This window comes from Thermobia domestica, chromosome 16, assembly GCF_964235325.1.
Source record: "Thermobia domestica chromosome 16, izTheDome1.hap1.1, whole genome shotgun sequence".
NCBI lineage: Eukaryota > Metazoa > Arthropoda > Insecta > Zygentoma > Lepismatidae > Thermobia > Thermobia domestica.
Window position 1 is genome coordinate 84,379,600 of NC_137469.1, and position 24,510 is coordinate 84,404,109.

The 24,510-nt window shown below is 34.8% G+C and overlaps 1 protein-coding gene across 1 annotated transcript in view; it reads right to left on the reverse strand.

Annotated features, from left to right (window-relative positions):
- Positions 1-10,382: 10,382 nt before the first annotated feature.
- Positions 10,383-24,510, reverse strand: part of LOC145673213 (formylglycine-generating enzyme) — a 56,681-nt gene continuing 42,553 nt past the window's right edge. The window contains exons 4-5 of the mRNA XM_081742697.1: positions 22,308-22,491; positions 10,383-11,487 (exon numbers count right to left, since the gene is read on the reverse strand). Coding sequence (XP_081598823.1) covers positions 11,311-11,487; positions 22,308-22,491 — 361 coding nt within the window. The 3' untranslated portion in view covers positions 10,383-11,310. The remainder of the gene's footprint in view (positions 11,488-22,307; positions 22,492-24,510) is intronic.

Consider the following 24,510-nt stretch of genomic DNA (forward strand, 5'->3'; position numbering starts at 1 on the left):
TATGGGGACTGTTAAAGGGAAGAGTATACGAAACAAATCCACACACAATTGAAGAACACAAGACCAGGATCCAGGATGTCACCAATAGCATTACAACACAAGAACTGACAAGGGTATATATGAATCTCCTCAATCGTGCTCACATGTGTGTTGAAGTGGGCGAAGGACACTTTTAGCACCTGCTGTGAAGGCTGCTGTGAAGGTGAGTAGTCATATTCAATACATTACATTTCATTTTATGTGTTCACTTTACGGGCCGGTTTTACGTGTCGCACCCTGTATAATAGAGACAACTAATGACCCTAATTCATCATCATTTCCATTAACGTCTAAAGTTCTTACGAACTCCGATTATTTTAATGATATTGATTAATTGGCCTCCTTACAGAATATAGCCTATATTTTGCACAATCTGTTCTAAGCACGCTACTTAATATAATAAGAAACACCTTACATTTGTATATATTATTATATTCCCAAAAACATTAAACAATGAAAATTTTTAAGGGATTCTATGTCACTGGTTCTCTTGAACAGTTGACCATTGTACCTTATTAAAAGGGGGATTATTATATTCCCAAAAACATTAAACAATGAAAAGTTTTAAAAATTATTAGACGTGCATACAATCAGTGACATCTCCTTTGTGAAGAACAAAATAACAATTTAATCTATCGACAGAAAATGAAAACAGCACTTTCAAGGTGACTATTTTGGAAGAAAGTAAAAAAACACATATTTTCTCATTATCAAAAAAATCACACAAAGGGCCTTTCTAAATTCCAAAACAATTTTGTGACGATATAAAAACTAGCGTTTTAAGCAAAAAATATCATTCTACCTACACACGCGAATTGTGTAGTTAAGTGTATCGAATTCACGTCATACAGGAACTGAGAACGCAGAAAAATCCAAGATGTGGCTACCAGGACTGGCATCCATTGAAGGACGTTTGTGAGTATGCTTTGTGTAGTTGAATATTACGTGACTTAATTTGAGTGAAGGAAGGACCACAAAACATTAAAAGACACACACGAGGGAACCTTCGCCTTGGTGCTTTACCTTCCACTATATTACTTGTGTTATATGTTATTATTCTGCATATATCATATGTTTTATATCAATATTTTCTTAGGTGATGGTTCTAATAAATATTACAAAATGGAAGACATTTATCTTCTAATTATCCTTTTAATATAAACTAGTAGCATAGCGTGACAATTCACAAGCATCTTTAAGCTCTTGAAGCTATTTCAGCAACATTATAATATATGTTATTGTTGGTGCTGGTATATATATCTACGTATTTTAGGGTTTGTTTATTATTTAGTGCTTTATTTACTCTTATATGTTACATTCGTGTTCCCGACTATGTCTCTTGTCACTTTATGTTAAATCATTCATACTCCCCAATCCCCTTAGTACTTCAGACACTCTAGCTTAATTTTAACGTATCACATTGTTTATGTTACAATATAATCGACTGGAATTGTTTCTGATGGAAAAAGTACTCAGATGGGACAACATGCACTTTGACAAGAGAGGGGAATCTAGACGTCACTGAAAGAATACAGAAAGGTACTTTGCTGTATTACTTCGGGATCGCATTGTATAAAGTGATGCTCATAGTGACAATGAAATGACCCATCAATGAAAGACTTTCAACTCAAAAATAGATGTGGTTAAAGACTTTCAATTTCATTTGGTGTTTAGATTTAAGTTCATTCTTTTGTTTATTTCATTCTTGTTCCAAAAAAAAAAAAAAAAAACTATGGTATTGAGATATGGATCCTCTAGCTTTATAACATTTACAACACATTTAAACACTTGATATTAACGTTTTTTTTTTTCTTCTTCTTTCTTTCTTGTCATCATGTGATTCTAGAATGCAAGATTACACGTGTTTTAATATTTGAATTTTGTAAGGCCCCATGCTTCCAATAGAGAAACCAAACACACACACAGATGAAAGTGCAAGTACTTCTAGCAATTATGAGAAACCATCTTTGTTTACTAACTACCTCATACAGGGTGACTAACCACCAAATGCTCACTTCCTCTTTCTTTTGACACTTCGCAAATTCACAGGTGAAAACCACAACATTTTCTTCAATTTTCATCATTACGCACTTGAGACCTAACTTTCGTACATACAGGTGAAACACTAGTGCATCTAAAAGTTTTCAGTGCATTTTACCACATACAGTGAACCTCATCCATTCGGATTTTCCTCCTGCATGTCACCCACCAGGAAATATGAAAATACATTGAAATACCACTCATTACTCAGAGTTGGTCCGAGTGTTAAAGCTTGGAAGAGGGATGTGATGAATCTTTAACATCACCACGTATATTACCAGGACAATATGAAAAAATAATAAATTCATTTGATTTAAAAATTGCAAAATGGAAAATATCATTTGGTTAACAGATTATTCTTGTGTATGTAGTCCAGATAGAAAGAGAAATCAGGATTCAGCATTCTCTTTTAACTCTCAGTAGCTAAATCTGAAATAGAAATCCGTTTGCTAGAAAGTAGAGTTCCGCAAACGGTAACTATATAAACTAAGAGAATGTGGGTCAAGAGGTCTCACTTCCAATATTCATATTGTGCGTGGAGTTGCTGTGTGACGAAGCCCTAATCTTCAAGATTATTTGAAAGCTGAATTCATAATTTGACCAACCATCCACAGCAAGAGGCTTTTAGACAACATACGTTAATTTCCACTTGTGATACTTCAAGACGGCTCCATGCACTAAGTCTGGTGTGCTATACAATTACTTTCATTCGAGAGGTCCTGGGTTCGTTTATGGACCTTAGCCACTCTGCCTGTAGCAGTTTGGGCCACCAATACAATGAGGAGTTGACAGCGTTCCATCACAGAGGACAGAGGAGGAGGAGCTTGTGAAGAAACCTTCTAATCACTCGAAAGACAAATATTGTGATTAGTGTGCGAAGTGCATAAAATTCCATTAGTGTGTTTATGAAGCTGGGACAGAACCAAGCAGCCAATGTAAGTAATTCTTGCAATGTAAATTTCTGAATTCTAAAGGATACACTCTGAAAGAAGTTTCTCTCATGAATCACTGCTAAATTACCTATCGGGTGTCTAGCTATTAATGTGTTTTCATTTTAATCGATTTTATTAATTATACTTTAAAACAAACGTGACAATGATTTCATAACTCTGGCATGTAGGTAACTAAATGTTCTTTGTGAGGATAGTTAAATCTCCAATTTTGATGTAGTTCTTTGTACAGGGCATTCACATAGCCTAAGTATACAAGTAATGTGAATAAACACTCATAATCATAAAACAAAATAGTGTGTCGAGTATTTCTTAAGATAATCACCCAAAGGTTGAAGAAAGGCACGAATCTAGTTGTAATGAATTACTGCGAAAGAGCTTAGTATTTGTAAAACAGATTTCCTTTAAGTGTGCATTGTCGGTGACCAAGAGCTGTCACTTTGAAAGAAAGATTTATTTACATATTAGGGCAGCATTGCTTGTTGCCTATCTTGAAGGAGATTGATCTTACCCTGCCAAAGTTAAAGTTTATAGTCCGGTCTCTCGCAGACCACCACTACTACTACAAAATTGAAATAGTAATATCTCACCAGAACGAATTGATTGATTGCATAGCCGAGACAATGACTGAGGCTATTGCAGAAAGGATTGGAAAAAAAAAATTTTTCATGTCAAGTCGACGAAACAACTGATAGAGTTTGCAGATCTCAATGTTCTGTGATCCTTTGATTTGATACTGAAGGTGAAATTCAGGAAATTGTTTTAGGATTTCGCGACCTAGGAGAAGACAAGTCTGCTGCAGCAATATGTAGTATGTTGGTGGATGTTCTTGATAAATATAGATTCCGACAAAAATTGGTTGCACAGACTCACGATGGAGCCAATGTTCTATCAGGACAATTAAATGGTCTTCAAAGTCGAATGCGTAAATTTGCTCCTCAGGCTATTTTCACCCACTGCTTTGAACATCATTTGAATTTAATTCTTCAACAGAGCTGTAAAAATATTTATGCAGCAAAACTGTTTATCTCTACACTGCAAGGAATTCCAAGCTTTTTTCACAAATCTTCGAAACGAACAGCAATTTTAGAACGCGTTGCAGGAAAGCGGATACCAACTCATACTGAAGTAAGATGGAATTCAAACGCAAAAATTATATCTACCGTTTCAAATGGAAGAGCGAACTTAGTGAAAGTGTTCTCAGAAATTATGTCCGTAGAAACGAATGAAAGAAACTATTCGGCAAGCTGAAGGATACAAAAAGAAGCTAGAAGAATTTGAATTCATTTTTCTCCTTCTTGTGTTTACTGATATTTTTGCACAAACTGAGTTTTTGTTTAACATTATTCAGAGAAAAAATGTCAGATATTCAAGTATGTATTCGCGAAGTTAAAGAATGTGTAAAGTTTCTTGATGCGCTACGGAACTATATTAAATTTAGTGAGTACATTCGGCGTACTGAAGAAGAAACTACAGTTGGTACTACTTTGAAAAGGGCTAAAGTCATTGAACGTGAAACAGGAACTACCTGCGCCAAATACAAACAAATTTTCTTTCAAATAATTGACACTATAAAAACTCAAGTAAACATCAGATTTTCAGATTTAAATAAATTGGAATTTCTTCAGTTAGCTGACTCTAGTAAATTTGATGCATACTCTGTGAATTTTCCCACTCATGCTTTGACTTCCTTGATCTCAACATATGGACCCTATTTCAACATTGCCTGTTTGTGCACTGAGCTCGAAATTGTATTCAGTAGGGATATTTTCCGCAACACAGATCTACCAACATTACTGAAACGCATAGTTCATGATGGAATGTCTGAAATAATTCGTGAAGCATATAAACTGTTTTCTCTCATTGCGACTACCCCAGCTACAACTGCTTCTGCTGAAAGAGTTTCTCTTGCCTGAATCGCATAGAAACTACTCTAAGAACAACAATGTCCCAAGATAGACTGTCAGCATTATCAATCATTTCAATTGAGAAAGAATTGCTGTCCAAATTAATGAAACAAAAGTCTTGGTATGATGAAGTAATCACACGATATGCAACACGAAATGACCGTCGCATCGATCTTCTGTACAAGTAAGGTAAGTTCATGTTATAATATTAATGTTAGAAATTCAATGCATAACTTAATTCTGTGTGTTTAGTATACATGTTTTATATATTTTCCGCACAGGATTTTTTTTAAAGGTAAGGGAGGGAGCAACAGTGATTCAACGTTGAAGGAAGAAAAAAGATTCTAACCCGATGAGCGTTATTTTAAAAGTAATGTATTTTTGTAACAAAATATAAGGAGATATGGATTGACGAAAGCCAGTTCGTCTTCTACAGATATAACGTTGTCAATGGCGTGAATAACGCCTCTAGAACGCGGGAAACGTCGACTGTTATGCCCCCCTTAAGTGAATGGTTTCATAGTATGCTTATTAGATTACTAGCAGCCCGAGAGTCGGGAGGAAATCCTGCAACCGGGGGAAGGGGGGTTGAAGAGCCAGTTTCACCGCCACCTAACACTACGACCTGGTTCTCTGTGCCTCACCTATTTATTTAGCCACGAGCCGCCTCTGCTCAACACATCATACGTCACCCTCTGTTTCTTGTAAAAATTGTAAGTCAGCATCGAGGTCGAATAATAGAAATAGATCGCCATCAGTTTCCACGCAGTATAGCGATGGATGTTCAAACTGTGACGCACGGACTTGAACCCAGGACACAACATCAAACATTGCAAAGTGCAAAGTTTTCGCGTTCCACCATTTTTCTGTGAATACTTTGCAGTTTGATGAACCGGAAGTCCAAAATTGCAAAGTCTTTGCAAAGTGGGAACAATTGAATACTGGAAAGCGAGAGCACGCTTTTAGTTGTTGTTGTTAGTAAGCTGTTGCCTTGTTAGTTGGATTTGTGAAATTAGCAGTTTCAAACAAAAATAATAGGGGGAAAAATAACTTCTCGAGAAAAAACTGGCATTGTTACATCTTTTAAGAGAAAAAAGAAGTGTTCTTTTCGGGTCATTTAAAGACAACAAATTGACCAAGCAAATGAAACAGGAAGCCTGGAAAGAGATTTTGGAGAAGGCCAAATCTCTTCAACTTGCAGGGGAGAATAGAGATTGGACATACGCCAGGGACAATTTGTTTGGACTGTGGAAAAGTCGTGCTCTGATGAGTGTCTATAGTTTTCATACAGATAAAATAATTTTATAAAGGTACCCGTAACTGTTCCACCACATTGGACTTTAGGGTAAAGTTTGGTTAGCGTACATTATAACAGGTCTCTGAGCTATCTTAATGAGAATAAGAAATGTAATCAAATAAGAATGGGTGTGTCCAAATGGAAGATAAATTACCTGGGAATTTTGAAGTGACTATGGTCACGTAGGTCATAGCCACGCACATTTTGACAAACCAATTATTTTGGTGCGAAGTCATGCACAGGAGTGACTTCCAAAAACAATACAGACAAAAGAAGTACAACACGATTACTACAAGTTATAGAGAATCATCTCATTGCAATTCATCATGTAACTTCCTATTTACCTATTGTATGTAAAACTTAAGTGTTCAAGAATCTTAAGTTTTGGTCTCTCACGTTATTTCTTTATAATGTTTGTGTACTTTGAAATGTAAAAGCCAACTTCATGTTTTGTAATAAATGCTACTATTTTACATGATGACCACGGGATTTTTTTTTTCTTTTTTAACTTACTTAATTCCCCAGAGAAGTGATTAGAAACATCCTTGGTCTTATAAATTAACAGTCAGAAATACCGCATATAAATTCTAAATCCTTTAATAAATGGTTCAGTACTTTCACAACTATAATACTAATTTTAACTAAATCAACTTAGATTTTTTCTTTCTTTATTTTATGAAAAAAATACTATGTAAACTTTAGTCGTTCCACAATGAAAGCCGATGTGATCTCGCACGTTTATTCCATTTTGAACTGTAAAGATTCATGCCTCCGTGATGCGGAACTCTTCCTTTCTTATACTTAAATTTATACTTGATATGTAAATTCAATTTGCATTTTAGGAACAAATAATAACATTATATAGGATAACCAAGGGACATTAGTTCTTTTACTCAAGTTCTACAAAGAGAAAATAAACTACCTTGGTTATATTAGCTCTGATAATTGACAGACCAATTGATTTAAGATTCTATGTATCATAGTTTAATTCTTCACTATCACCAAAAACAACCCAAATACATTATTTTTCTTACGAAAGGTTACAGGCAGGTATCCTAATCTTCTCCAGACCTAACGTATAGCCTGACCGCTACGCAGAGCTTATTTCTAAATTATGTAACATTTATACAGTTCGACACACATTTTAATTCGAAGGTCCAAGTTCATTTCGCCGACAGTTCAAATAGGGGTTATCGTAACTCACCAAACCTCCGCCAATTCCAATTATCTTTTCCCACCTCTTACCGTAAAAATAGTCATTCACGATGCAACTCACAAGATGGGATATGTCACCAGAAGTTCACCCATTGGATTTATGTTGTTCAGCCTATCATTGGATGGATAAATCACCAGTGACTCAAATGGGGAATCCTCCTCAGAAGAATAATACGAATAAGTAAGAACAACAGTACTCGCCGGAGGATGGGAACAAAGAAAAGAAAGGGGAGCAATACAATAAGCAAAGAAAAGAAAGGGAATCAATATAATACGCAAAAGAAAAATAAGAAATCATTCAAGCACTCTATTACGGTCAACAACCGTTTCCTTCCCCTATGAGCAGACGTCACGAGCAAAAAAAAAAAAAAAAAAAAAAGCCTGAAGGAAAAGAAATAGGACAGATCTGAAAGGAAAGACTTCACCTACACAGTCTTCTGCAGAAGTGAGAGAATATTATCTGCGTTTAGCTACTTATAGTTCTTTCCTTTCTTTTTTTTCTCTCTCTCTCTTTCTTTTTTCTTTCTTAACTTCCTTGGAAACTCCTATCTCAAAAGTAGAAAATGATAGGAGTAGAAAGAGAGAAAAGCAAACAGTACTGTAATGAAGTTTTAAGAGCTGAGTTTGAAAAAAAAAAAAAAAAAAGTTCATCATATTGTATAAAATATATTAAGAAGATTTACTCCTGTTAAGGTTACTCAAATAATCATTACTATTTTTGTATTTTTAGGAATAGCAATTATAAAAAAATAATACTTAATTAGGCAATAGAATTCTAGATAGTAAAAAAAATATCTATGATAATACTTAATTAGGTGAAAAGAAATGAAATGAAATGAAATGAAATTTCTGAGTTTTACGTCCGACGATTATGCCGGTTAGGCTAAAGGAGACTGTGATGATGAGTAATGAATGAAATGGTGGAATGAAGAAAGTGGGAGGAAACGGGAGAACCCCGAGAAAACCCACGCACACGGTGTTTGTCCACCACAAAGTTCACTTGGCGGGAGCAGGGTTTGAACCCGAGACCCCTAGCACCAGAGGTGAACGCTCTACCACTGAGCCACCGCGGCCCCATTAGGTGAAAAGAATTTTTAGATAAACAGTGTTAACTTGTCGTTCGCTAATGAGGCTCTCAGGCAGTTACATAGTATTATATTCCCAAAATCATTAAACGATAAAAAGTTTAAAATTATTATACACTCATAAACTTTGTGATGTCTCCTTGTAAAAGTTCTATTAAAGAACAAGATTAACAACACGATCCAACCACGGAAAAGAAAAAAAAACAACACGTCCTATGAAAAACTAGTACGCTAACAATTTTTCCAGTGGCATCAAAATATATTAGATAAAAACTTTTAAAGTGATGGTATTAAAGTATATTCAAGGTGATGGTGTCAAAATATATAAGATAAAAGCTTTCAAGGTGTCTATTTTGAAAGAAATTGAAAAAACATATTTTCCATATAATAAAAAGAAACCAGCATAAACAGTGCCTTGCTAAAACCAAAATAATTTTTGTGATACTATAAAACCTAGCGTTTTAAAACAATTCATTCATTCGACCTACACCTGCTAATAGTGTAGTTTGGTATATTCAATTTACATCCAGGATGAACCAACCAGGACTGACAGTCGTGAAGGGAGGCCTAAGTTTGTGAGTATATGCACTGTGCTGATAAACTTTTGCATGACATATTGTCGTGAAAGGAGGACTACGTAACATTTAAAAACACACGAGAGTATCAGGGATTTTTCCTTGATAGACCCCAACCATTGTACTTCTTATGTTTTATATCATGATTTTGTAAATATTATTTGTTTTTATATCATTAGCATCTAAGGTGACGGTTCTAATAAATGTCTCAAATAAATGACACTGTCCTTTTATTAGCATTCTAATTACTTAACGTGACAATTGATTGTTGCTATATTCAGTAACATATTAGTAACATATTAATAGCGTTGAGAAAAACAAAGTTATTATAGAGAACCTCAGGGTTAGAATGATGAAAATCATTGTATATAGAAAGGTAATGGAGAGACCAGGCATCATCCAGAAATCACCCAGAATTCATTCAAATTCTAAATTCTAATCGAACGAAATAGCCTGATTCAGACATGAGTAGACAAGCGCTGTTTATACCGTAAGTTGTATTTTTCATCTTGGTATATCGAATGCTGTCATTTTAAGGCTCCAAGCTTAAGGAATTGGTTTCCCGCGTAATAGTAGAAAATTATTTCATTTTATATCCTTTGTCTTTGAGTTTATGAAAACAAAGCCTTGCATTTTTGCAATAATAAAAAATAATAAAGACATTAATCTTTTAATTTAACTTTATCCTGCATATAATTCAATATATGACAGGCAGAGATACTTTTCTATCGACTAGTTGGCTTCCGAGAATAACTTCGGATTTTAAATCCTAAACCACCACACTATTTAAAACAGTACTTCATTATGTAAAGTAAGTCAATACCTTTCTATTAACGTATGTAAGATCCTTGTTATAAAATCTACCTAAAATGAACGGTTTCCTGCGTTTTTCTTAAATAAATTTATTAGTCTGCAGATTTCACTGCCCACCATATGATTTTTGTACACTCATATAACCTATTCTTTCGTTCAAGGCAATAAATGCCTTGTCACTAACGAATCTAAAGTACAGCTACGTCATGATCTCACCTTTCATTCTGATAGATGGGAATACTTAAGTTAATGAATTATTATCAATAAACTCACATAATCAGTTCACTTATACACACTTTTGCTAAGTTATGCTTTTAGTCTTTTAATTTACGAAGCATGTAAGTATTTTTTTAATGTAATTTATTTTATATATACCCGTATGGAGAATTTTGTGTAGTTCTCTAAAAAATGTCATAAACAAGTTATTTCAAATTATCCCTTTTTATTATAGTGGAATAAGATTTTTAGAATATAATTAGATTTTTTCAGTTGAATATCGAATCGTGGCTGACTGTGATTAGTCGTTAGGACACAGTTGGTATAACACTTGTATCACATGCACGACACGTCTATCAAACATCTGATTTTGTCTTTTTACTGCCCATATGGGTGCCGTTCCTCTAGGTATAAGTAGTCACAACAATATGCTAGAGATGATGAATATCCAAAAATATTAGAGCTGCTAAAATAAAGCAGGTCTTTTCTTGTACACGTTTTTCTGTTAGATGGAAAATTGAACGAAGAAATTATTATATAAATCATGCTGGAACTGGAGTTTGAAAACTATAAAATTCTTTGTACATTTTGTTTTTAAGAAATAACTGACCTTGTATACAATACAAATGTCGTTTAAACGTACAGTGAAACTCGAAAATAGGTGCACAAGCTATTAACCACTTATTTTTCATTACAGGCAAGAAAAAGAAACTTCAGAATATATCTATACTGATTACCATTAAGCAGAGAACACGTTAGTAACGGTTACGCTCTTGGTTGACACGCGCAGTGTGCTCTGAAAATAAACCCTAATGTAACTTCTGAGCACAAAATTAATATAAAACCCTGTCTTATTTTCGTGAAACACGGTATTAAGAAACGTGCACTTCATAACAAACATATCTACTAAGCGCATTTGCATTTAGCCATAATTCAAAAATGCCTTGTTATACCATTATACACTATGTATACTACGTATAAAATAAATTGCTTACCAGAAAATAGTGCAAATATAATCACACAAACATAATCACACACTCTATTTACATGTCCTTTTGCTAATCGCTTCATCACATAGGCAAGGGAAGAAGTACTTAGAAAATAAAATAAACAGACTCTCTTACTTAGTATTTAAAATACCACAGTTTCGATGTCCCAATTTGTAGGCCCACTTCAGCTTCTCAAATCTTCTGGCAAAGAATCAGCTGCACAACGGAAGCCCAAATTTCCAGCTGAGCTATCAGGAGTATTTTGACTTCGTGCCGCACATCGATAACGGAAACAATAATCTTTGTGGCACATATACGAACCTCCTTTCTTTACTTTATCGGTGCCATGCGCAGGACCAGTCTAAAATACAAAGAAAGAAAAAAACTCACTATTTCTAATTCGCAATGTTCGCATAAGCGTATTATTCAACATAAAATGTTACAACAGGTTAAAACATGCACGAAAATATATATTTAAAATACAAAATTAATCTTGATATTAAGTTAGAAATAAATATACCTTACTTTGCACCCGGGAAAACAAAAGCTTTACCAGACGTTCCATTGCTCTCTGGCAACTTTCCCAATAACCATAACTTTACTGCTAAATTGGTAACATGCAAAATGGTTCCTTTATTTACGTGGAGTTCTTGCTTCAAGAAATTAGGTTAAGCGTGGTCTCTTGGAAAATTGTTATCATTTTCCTGATGTAGAGTTGAAATTTTCGAAGTATTCGGAAAAAGTTAAACACCTATTTCCTCGTAAATCATAAACGATTAACGTTGTTTAATAATACACAATTGGAACTGAATTTTTTTATATACAGTGAAACTTCTCTAAAGCGGACAGCCGTGGGGAATCAAAAATTGTCCGCTATAGAGAGGTGTCCGCCTTAGAGAGGTATCAATATTTCCTTACGTAAATTAGTAAACAATGTAATATCCAATTAGAAAAAATAATTGCATGAATCATGTATCAGGGTGTCTACTAAAATTCCAAAATGAAATTTCGTGACTTTTTCGTGACCTTTTCTTTACCAAACCATAAAATTTCGTATCATTTTCGAGAGCGAATTTGGGTGCGCATTAGGCCGAATTTTCATGCAAGCGGTAGAAGAGTGCTTTGCTTGCGATTTGGTAGCATCAAAAGCCGACCATACACATTTTTGGTGGTGAACTTTGATGTTTTATAGAACAAAATTTTCAAGTCTCTACTTATATTTGTACAGATTAAAAAAATCGTGACCCAAAAGCTAAATTTCGTGATTTTTTCTTGGCTTTCATGACCGTTCTCTGATTTCGTAACTTTTTCGTGACATTCGTAACTTTCTTGACCGATAGACACCCTGTGTATTTACGAATATTACCAAAATGATACTAAACCTGCATTATTCTCTGCCATTCAATACTCTATAAGATGTTACAGTTTTTTGCACTTTACACTTATCACTACTTACTACGTTTACAGTATGTTCCTTTAATTTGTGGGTTAATTGCAGTCCAGTAGTGTCTTTTTTTTAGACAGTATGCGTACCCGAGGGCAGAAGAACTAAATTTGTCTTCTGCTTGGTCAGAGATTCCAGAGGGACGGTAGAATAACGTGTCATTTCAAACAATCACTTTTGTGTCTAAAATGGGTTGAGCGGGAATGCAAGCAAAGGACATGAGGGTGTTGTTAAAGAGATAATGCTTCGTCTGGATTGCTGAGTAGACAGTTGAGGAGGCAAAATGTTGTCGCAATGCTTCCTTGGTGACACATATGGATTATTAAAAATGTATTTTTACTGTATTTTTCAACTTGTTTCTAGAGAAAGTGTCCGTAATACAGAGGTAAATAATACCTATAAAAGACAGAAAATACTGTCCGTGTCCGTACTAGAGAGTGTCTGTTTTAGAGAGGTTTGCCAATATGATTTTTCCTATTACAGTGTTTGGGGATTACAAAATATGTCCGTTAGAGGAGGTGTCCGCTTTATAGAGGTGTCCGTTAGTAGAGGTTTCACTGTATATATATATTATTCTTACTCATTTTCTTTATTTAAAATACATTTCTACAATAACCTTAATTTTTTTATGTTTAATTAATAAGGTTTATTAATATCATTAGAAATTAATAATTAAGTAATGTGAAATACATAAATATTATCTGAAAATTTTCACACTTAATATCAAATACAACAAAGAATATTAAACTGATTAATAAATTAGTAAAGAATTGTTTAGAAAATAATTCGAATAAAACAAGAATGAACATATTAAAGTACAAGAAAAATAAGAATACATCAAAATTTACATTTTGGAATAAATTCAAAAAGAAGCTTAGTCTAAAACCTGAGACTGTTTTGATTTAACCAGACTTCACAAACAATTAACAGCATTTTATAAGGAGTACATGATTCTGTATAACAGCTTTTTCAAATAAATGATCTAACATGCCAATAGAAATGCAGAAGTTAAATTTTTTAACGTAATAGTACATGTTGAACATCTTGTACACGTGTACTATTCTGAGCTTCTCATGTATAATTCTTGACAATTCTCAACCAAACTTACAATACGGTATTTTTTTTTTTTTTTTTTTAATATTTTTGGATTTATTTTAAATAAAAAATTTCATCCATTTTGTGTGTGAATGGGAATGAATTTAAAACATTTATTGCGTTGCCTCTTTGAATGGCAAGGCTTAGCCGTTGGAACAAGAAATGTTTGCTTCTAGGGTCACCTGATTTATTAATTAAAGCTGTCCCCAAATTTGTCAAAAATTTACTTGTTTCTTTACTAAAAACACCCATGGTTTCAGTAGCAAAAGCAATGAAAAAATGATGATCTTTTAATCTGGAATATTTCAAATGCTTTCGTTTACTAGCTGCCTCGGCTGCACTTACTGCTTCCTCGCTGGTTAATGTTATGTATGAGGGTGCGAAAGTGTCTACGCACGTAACATCCCACACTGGACTTTGGCCTCTTTTCCAGGGAATTAAAGTAATTCCGTCTGGTCTTTTGCCATCATCCCGTAACATTCCTGTTGGTTCCAAAATGCTAGGAATATCTATGCTGGCGAGAGTTTGCTTTAATATTTGGTTTAGTTCTCCGTGGCGTGAAAATCTCCCACTGCTTCAGATGCAACTCAAAGCATGAAGACCTTTAGCATCCATTTGATTCTGATATACACACATGAATTCAAGACATATATTCATGCCAAGGCGTAAGGCTACACTTACTTGAAAGATATTATTTTCCATAAATGTTCCTATGTTTTTTGAGGGTGTAGCTTGCAACCATGCTCCGGACTCTTTCTTGTGAAGCGCTTTAAGATGGGCAGTATCAATAGGATTTTCTGAAACTATTTTCCTTTCTCTTATCTGATTATGTCATCCCATTTCCTTTGTACTCCTTTTGTCTTTGGAATTTCGTTATAAGTGTCTTTCCATATCTCTACTGCCTCTGTCAAATGTGTAATTTTCACTTCATCAACTGTGTTATGTAAAATGTTGGAGACGAGTGAAACTGCTCCATGGCATGAAGACAAAAACGCAGGAAAGCTCAAATCAGATACTTTTCGTATGCTTAAACCACCTAGTCGTATGGGTAAACTTGCTTGCATCCACTGACTTTCGTTTAATGTATAATTAATAATTGATTCTAAACCCCTTTTCAGTAAGTTGTCTAGCTGAAGGATAACATATGGCCTGGTCCACGTTGGAGTGAAAGGAAAGTAATAAATAGAAGTTTTATCCATTAAATCAGTATCTCTTTGAGTTGGAGATTATGTCGTCCTTCATGTGATCGCTAATTAAAGAACCCGACGTAATACTCTGACGTTCTCATTTGATGTTTGGTTTCTTGCAAATGTTTCGATACGGCCAGATTTAGATAATAATAATTTTGAAACTGTTTAACTCTCTCGTCTTCATCTGAGCACTTCTGATTCTTATTAGGATACGTTAGGAAATTCTAGGTTCCACGGTCTATGGTAATAAAAGGAAAGCTCTTATCTGTAAATAATTAATATTCAAAATCATTGGGTTCCTGGATTATAAACTTTGTGATTTTTAAGCAAGTATCTCCTATTTTTCTTTATTCGATTTTCATTAGTGTCATCAAATCATTAAATGGGTTTTCCCTACACTGCACAAAATTGTACGTGACTCAATCTGTATTAAAACTACCATCTTGTAATAATCTTGTATGTTAAAAAAGCAATATCTAATTGTATTCTTTTTTTCGTCTCTTCTCTGTCTGTACTAAGATCTGGATTGCTAATCGGATTACGTGTTTTTATTAAGAAGATTTCGTCCTCCTACCAGCTGAGGATTTCAACTGGCTAATTTTCCAGAACTTAAACTACTCTCTTTACATATTGTTTGCTGCCTTCTTTATTTGCACTTTACATTTTATTATTATTATTATTATTATTATTATTATTATTATTATTATTATTATTATTATTATTATTATTATTATTATTATTATGTGGATGCATTAAATGAACGACTGGTAAATATGAAACGTAAGAAGACATGTTTACTATGCATTGAAATACCAACAATATTTGCAGTTCACATTTTTCAATAGTATCCAATGTTGCCAGACTAATAAAATACAACAGTTTCTTTCAGACTACAAAAACAGACACATAAAAAAGAATAACACAAAAACATTTATTCCAAGTCAAAAACAGTCTAAATAGTCAATAGCATTATATAAGTTTGCAAAAACAAAATTTTGATTAAAATTTCTGCAAAATATAGTTTGGAACCTTAATATCAAAAGAAATCTACATTTAGCAACAAGCTATGGCAGTCACTGAAGACTGATAATTCAGTACATAATAAACATGTCTTTATATGTTTAATACTTACAGTCATTAACTATTCTATGATGCAAATAAAGAAGACAGACAGTATCTAAAGAGGTGTAGTTCGAGTTAAAGTCTGAGAAATTATTAGAAATAATGAAGTCCTCAAAAAGTAGGAGAACGAAATACTGCTAAGTAAAAATACAACGCACTTAAGCTGATGAAGAATTTTACAAAAGAATTTTATTCCTTTTTATGTGGATGCACTAAATGAATGACTGGTAAATATCAAACGTAAGAAGACATGTTTACTATGCATTGAAATACCAACAATAGTTGCAGTTCACATTTTTCAATAGTATCCAATGTCGCCAGACTAATAAAATACAACAGTTTCATTCAGACTACAAAAACAGACACACAAAAAAGAATAACACAAAAACATTTACTCAAAGTCATTTTCAAATCTCAAAAATAACTTGAAAAATTATAAAAGAAGTGTGTAACAGTGCATACTTTATTTTGCTCACTAGTTCTTTCTAGGGTATGAGTACTCTCATACTGTATCATTAAGATCAAATATAAAGAATAATGTTTAATTAGTGAAATACTTAATTGTTTGAATCATACTTTAAAAAGAGGTTTTTACCCTTTTCGTAGATGTCCCAAGTATTTCCTTCGCTAATTATGTTTATTAGTGCAGAAAATACTTGGGACATTTTACGTGAAAAAAAAAAAAAAAAAAAAAAAAAAACACTGCATCTTGATATCTTTTACCGTTTTTGCTATACGAAAATCAGCATTCAAACCGGAAGAAGTAGTAAATTTCAACCATTTCCGGTTTTGGTAGTGTGTTGCGGGTTTTGACAGTATGTACTCTTCAGACCATACAACTACTGCAGAAAACCGCTTGTCGCTATATGTTACCATTTTTGTTCTATGGCGATAAGAGTTGAAACCGGAAATGGTTAATTTGAACCACTTTTGGTTTGAATACAAGGTTAATGGAGAAAGCGGAATCTAATCTTAGGAAGCTAAATCAATTGCAAAAACTACACCTCGATATCTTTATCGTTTTTACTCTATAGAAACCAGTATTGAAACTGGAAGTAGTAGTAAATTTCAAACACTCCCGATTTTGGTAATGCGTTGCAGGTTGTGAAAATATGCTCTCTTGAGACTCATCCAAAATGTAATCACTGTGGAACGCTTGCTTTGTCTGGTTTCTGCATGAATCCGTCTTTGAACAATGATGATGGCGTAGGGGTAAGCTCATATTCAACAATGTTGATCAACGTTGTCTGCAGACTGTTGAAGAAAATCTCTAAGAAACTCTTTCAATATGTTGTCGCTACTATCAGAAGCTACTATCTACAGCTTGTAACGCATGATTACGCTGTAAGGCACTGAAAATCCGAGTTGGTACGGCTCTTCTATCAGCCAGCGAGTTCCAAATGCATTATTCATTTGCACTCCTACACTAAGCATTGTTGGGGGAAGCGTAGATCTCGATCTGCAAACATATGTTATGCATGACCGACGCATATTTCGTCGCAGAATGAATTAGGTATTGCAGCAATGTTTGCAATGATGTAAACCAATGATTTGCCTAAATTGGGATCTCGCACCTCTTCCATTTCTGGGTTAGTATGAACATTGTACACGTGATCACGAATCTCCGTTTTTATAATCTTTGCCGCTAATTACACTATTCCAATTTTCTCTAATTTTTGTGTGCATTTTCGTATCAGTTCTTTTCGATAAAATACTTCACCATGTCACGCAAACATACAACTTCAGGCTTACCAGGATCAGTACTCAAATACAAATGATCGCCATGACGTTCTCTAAGTCTTTGCCTTAACCATTTCACAGAATATACTTCTTCTTTCCTAGCCAGATTTTTCATTTCATCATAACTCTGTTGCTTTCATAAAGTTCTAGTTTGATTTATTTTGCAGCCATTCACCCAACACAATAAATACTTCGCCTTTCTCATTATTCACTTTTCGTCCAGGTGTATGCTGCACTAGATTGCTCGATTTTCCTACTTTCTGAAGACGCACAGGAAGTTGTTTGTTTAGGCGAAATCGATAACGGCAATCCTTATGATAAACAGCTTTAGCTACAACAAGGTCAACACAAGTGTGAAACTTTCTCGCAACTTCCACTCCCACTTGTCATTTGACTGCTGCAATGGGAAAGAATATTTTCACAAATTTGTAGAGTTTCAGCTATGTAAAAATTTTGACGCTCTGGGTTATGAAAGTTAATTATTTTACAACAAAATAAGCAATTCGTCTTTCAGTTGAACTCTGACACAGACCGGAGGCATTTCTTTTTAGTAGACTAGTCGCGGTGACAGTCTTTGTGTACTTTCGCAACACCATTAAGTTCCTGTGTAGTAATGATTCTATTCCGAGTGCCAAGATCATATTCCGACGTTCGCTAAATGTTAAATGTGTTAAGTCCTTCAGACCCCACCTTCTAAAACCCCACTTTTGTTTGTATTCAATCTGCAACACATGAGACATATGTCCAACTATGGGCTTACGTCTGAATATTCTCACCAGGTAGCCATTTCATATGACAGATGTTAATTTACAGCATAGTCTTAAAAAAAAAAAAAAAAAAAAACACATTTGCAACTTCTGTGAAGGTTGGGTTTCAAAATTTAAAGATATATATCTTTTGCAAAATGCTCTTTCAAAACACATCATTAACTTAGCTCAATTAGACATGATAAATCTACGTAGAGCGTTCAAAGTATTATTGACTGTTTTCACTCAAAGAACATTGTTATATTTTGGTGTCACCCTGTATATGCGCATGACAACTTTAAAGGAACGAAAAGAGCATGTACTCATGTAAAACTGTGCAGTCTTCTACTTTGAAGGGATTAAAATCCTCATGTGAGTCACATTTTTTACTGCATAAAGTCATTCTATACAATATAATTTTATATACTTTACACGGTAATTTCAGCAACTTTGGACCACCATGTACACATTATCTCAAATTGGATAGCGGTGGGCTTTTAATGTATCAATCTTGGATGGAGTCTGCATCAAATGAAGCTAAAGTCAGCTTTATACCAATTACTTCTACCTCGAATGCTAGTACGCCTATGCTACTAGGGAGGAGTTTAGTCACAGGGAATCTCTGGATAATGTCAAGACTCCTACGGCTTTGTGCTTTAGAGCAGTGATATTCAATCTTTTTCAAAATTCTACATCTAGCAAAAAGGATTTTTTCAGGTTTTTTTCACTTTTTTTTTTCAAAACAGGTGTGCAATTTTCCTGACTTTTTCATGACCAAGAACCCATTTTTTTGATCTTTCCTGAATACCAAAAAAAGAAAATCCCTGACTTTCCAGGCTGTAAAAACCCTAATCTATTACCACTATGGGGATAAGTGTTGAAACTGGAAATAGGTAATTTGAACCACTTCCGTTTTGAATAGAAAGTTAATGGTGAAGATGGTACTTATGCTTGGAACGCTGAATTGATTGCAGAAAACCGCATCTCGGTATCTCTTACCATTTTTGTTCTGTGAAAATCATTATTAAAACCAGAAGTAATATTAAATTAGAACAACTTGCGGTTTTGGTAGTGTGTTCGGGATAGTCATGGTGCGTTGCCTTGAGACGCTGAATCCTTCGCAAAACACCGCTTCTTGTTATCTGTTACCGGTTTTGTTCTGTGGTGATAAAGGTTGAAACCGGAAATGATTCATTTGAACCATTTTCGGTTTGAATAGAGAATTAACGGAGGAGATCGAACCTATCCTTGGGACGGTATCAAATCGATTGTTAAAAACCACATCTGAATATCTCTTACCGCTTTTGCTCTGATAATTGTCGACAGACGAAAGGATAAAGCCGATCTAATGTGTATAAGATTTCCGACACTCATGAATAGGATAGTTTGGAAGTCTAAAAAATCATATTTACATACAACGACTACAATTGTTTCTCGGCTGATTCAGTTTCCTTCACATCCGACATTCAATAGTGTTCAAATCTTCTATGACGATTTTTTAAGGAAGTCAATGTAACTAGGCGATGTATTATCCAGTGAAGAATCCAGTGAAGATAGAAATAATATCAACTCAAATTTCCAAAGGATACAGCGGTAAAAAATATTTATTCATTTATATAGTATGTACCCTATAGCGTCTATTAGTAAATACTGCTAAACACTTACTTGACGACAGAAATGGACCCATGTTAGTAACAACTGAGTTTCGTTTCACAGTGTGAAACTATGGTAGATTTCCAACTATGGGAAATGAAATGAAATCTTTAAGTTTTACGTCCCACGGTTATGTCGGTTAGGCTACAGGAGACGGTGATGATGAGAGATAAGTGAAATGATGGAATGAAGAAAGTGGGAGGAAACGGGAGAACCCCGAGAAAACCCACGAGCACGGTGTTTGTCCACCACAAAGTCCACACGGCGCGAGCTGGGATCGAACTAGGGATCCCAAGCACCGGAGGTGAACGCTCTACCACTGAGCCACCGCGTCCAAACTATGGGAATTCAATACTCAAACTTCAAGTAGTACATCTATAACTACGTTGCAAGAGATTAATAACATCGAAGTTAGGACCTGTTCTACTGACGCTGAATCCGCATCAGAAAGCCATTACACGCCATGTCTTACTGTTTTTGTAATATGATGATAAAGATTGAAACCGGATATCATTAATTTGAATTTGGAATTTGAATCGATTGCAATAAACTGCACCTTGATATCTCTTACCCTTTTGGCTCCACGGAAATCAGTATTGAAACCGGAAGTAGCAGAAAATTTCAAACATTTCCGATTTTGGTAGTGTTGCGGGTTATGATGGTATGTTCTCTTAACACCAGTAAACCGATTGCAGAAAACAGCTTACCACTTTGTCCTATGGCGATAAATGTTGAAACAGGAAATGGTTTATTTTAACCACTTCCGATTTGAATAGAGTTCCGAAAGGATAAGGAACCTATTCTTGAGACGCCGAATCAATTGCAAGAAAACACATCTCGATATTCCTTATTGTTTTCGCTTTATGGAAATCATTATTGAAACCAGAAGAAGTAGTAACTTCTGATCGCTTTGGTAGTGTTCGGGATAGTCGTGGTACATTGCCTCGAGACGTTGAATCGTTTGAAAAAAAAAAAAAAAATTCTTGCTACCTGTTACCGTTTTCGTTCTATAGCGATAAGCGTTGAAACCGGAAATAGCTACATTATACAACTAAATTGCAGAATGGATAAATGAAGATGATAGAACCTATTCTTGGGACTCTAAATCAACCGCAGAAAACCGCATCTCGTTATCTCTCACAGTTTCTGCTCTGTGAATATTAAATTTGAACCACTTTCGGTTTTCGTAGAGTGTTCGAAATAGTCATGTTACGTTGTCTTCAGACGCTGACTTGTTTGCAAATAACCACTCTACACTCTTCTATTACAGTTTTTGTTTTATGACGATAAAAGTTGAAACCGGGAATGACTAATTTGTGCAATTTCCGGTTTGAATAGAGAGTTTACAGAAGATATGGGACCTATCCTTGGGACATTGAATCGATTGCATAAAATGCATCTCGATATCTCTTACCGTTTTTGCTGTGATATCTGTCGACAAACGGACAAACAAAGTCGTTCTATAAGACTTCCGATATTTATTTATAGCAGGGGTGCCCACAAGGGGGGGCTATGACGCAAAGTGCGTCATTGAAATATTTGGGGGGGGGGGGTAAAAATCTGTATAAATATGTTTGAGGGAGTGTAAAAATTAATCGAAAAGAAGATTTTTTTCATGGAAGAACACCTACGGGTAGACAATTGAGGGGTGCGTCATGGACATAAAGGGGGTGGGCACCACTGTTTATAGTATAGTTTGGAAGTCTAATAATTAATTAAACTTATTACTTATTGCATCGTGCTCTCTCTCTCTCTCTGCTAGTCTTCTGACTAGCTGTGTGCCTTTTATGTGCGTGGTCCAGGATTCGATTCCCGGTGAGAGCATTAAAATTTGAACGCATTACGGTGGTTTGGATTCCACCTTAGACTGTAGATCCATGTCTCGTATAGACTCGGTGCTGAAAAGGGATGCTAAACTGCAAACAAACAAACAGCAAACCCTTATTGCGTTATTTTCGAAGATCAAGAAGCTTGTTTCTACGTTTTGTGACCTAATCCTTCTTGAGTTCTGTGAATGCAAAGATATAAGATGACATTTCATTTTGAAATGTGAATAATCTTCCAGTAAAGGACTCCAACCTACTGAAGATAGGAGACAAATCTGCCGAAACTGTTCAGGGAAATTATAGCAGGACGCAATAAGCAGTAACTTAACCTAATCACTGCTAAAATATTTTTAATATAAACTTACAGGATCTTTCGCGTAGTCTTTACTATGACGTATGGTCCACCAATCTGCAGTCCATTCCCACACATTGCCTACCATGTTGAGAAGGCCGTATTTATTTGGAGGAAATGCAGTCACTGGAGCTGTTCCTGAATATCCATCTTCTGCCGTGTTGATCTCTGGAAATTTACCTTGCCATATATTCATCCTGTAACGAAGCAAATATTAAAACTTACTTTCCAGAGAGAGTGGAATAACGTTTGCATAGATGCACTATGAAATGTTAAAAACTAAATTTTATTCGTCTACAAGGAAAACCAAAAGTACCTAATAATCAAATTTAACTATACCTTGATGTATAGTTGATCCGAATCTTCATCCAACGGTATTTTTTCTTAGGAATCAAGACACTTGAGCAATACGCTTAAAAATTAAAACCTGAAAATATGGAAAACTCAAAAAATACTTTCACCGGAATCGAACCCGAGTCTCCCATGTTAAGGAACAGTTTGTAATGAAAGTGCTGCAGTCACACGAGAGGACAGTCATTCATGATGTACCTCATACAAGACCATGATTGAGAGATTTGTGTGAAATTGTCAAAATAAAACAAAACAAATCTAAATTACTAAGCCGCTGGTAATATAACCATCAAGAACTAGGGTCACGAAGATAATGCGAGGTCAACGCATGTGCTCCCGAAACTGTTATTTCTTGCTTTTTGGACTGGAAACCACTACCTCTTAAGTCAAGTGGTTTCAACTGCTTCAAGACGGTAAGTCATAATAATAATAATAATAATCTGCCCTCACATTGGCAATCAGAGCAGCGATCATGCGTACCAAAAGGACATACCTTGAATATTAGGCTACATGCAAGTACAAAATCTACGCTACAGACTAGCAAATCTTCATTTTGTATTCAATAGTGTCACAGTCCCCCGTGTATTAAGAAAAGCGAGTGTGTATTTAGTCATGATTTGCTGTTTTCTTAACCTTCAAAGCAAAGGAAAAACAATCAAAATTAGGCACTAAAGAAATACATTTGTTCTCAACTATTCATATTAATTCACTACACTATTCATTCACTACAATTACGTTCAGTTATTGCTATCATACGTCTATTCTCAAAAGAGAATTATTATTATTATTATTATTATTATTATTATTATTATTATTATTATTATTTAACACAAACTTCGAACAGACTTAAATGTTGACATATTCAGATCCCACAACTTCTAGAACTCACTGTTAGGCTACTGTTTTGTGATGTACTACAAATAATTGATTGTAATTTTTGATACTTTAAAATCGTATTGTAAGTATATTAGCACTTCATATTTCTTATCAGAGAACTTATTCACGATGTAGTAAAGAACATGAAATACCTAGCAAAACGCAAAGGAAATAAATTTGCATTTTTTATTTCCAGTGTAAAGTCCAAAAAGTGGTAACTGAATTCCTGAAGAATTCTCTTTCACAGGTGTTTCAAAAAAACTCAAATACAAAGTTGAAATGACAGTTTTTCCCTCAGTAAGTTCATTGTGAAAAATTTTCTTGCTGTCGTAGGATCACACCAAAATGTCTACTCTTTTAAATTTTCTTCATCATTAGTAGTAGTAGTTTCTTCTATTTTTCCCTTTCGGCAACGATGATGATGTCCACTCAGGACTTTATAATAAAAAAAAACGTGTTTAACCATCAAAGAATATAGCACAAACTGAGAACCAATTTTTGCCTTGCCCAAATTTTCCACTAATGTTTGACGAACGGTTAGAAGTTCATTTATCATAATCCTCACAGACAAACAATCATGTTATATCTGTTCTCTGACTCGCAATAAGCTAGTCACCACAAAGAAATATCAAACATCTCCCGTTTGGGTCCATCTCAATCCTTTCCACAGTCCTTTTGAGCAATATACGCTACATTAATATTTGTGCATGACAAAAGCAATTATCGCTGTACACCTGTCTCATGCACTGTCTCAGGAGCTCATGCACTGCTTCGTGGCTATATGATTAGTGTATGCATCTTTTGCGTGAGAGACTCGAGTCCAATTCCCGGCGGGAGATCATGTGATTCGGATCCCACGTTAAGCTGTAGGTTCACGTCTTACATAGCCTCGGTTCTGAAAGGGACACTCAAGCCAAATTCAACCTATTAACTAATCCAGTCAGAGGAGCAGTTCTTTTCGCCTTTAAGATAGAATTTAATATTTGCTC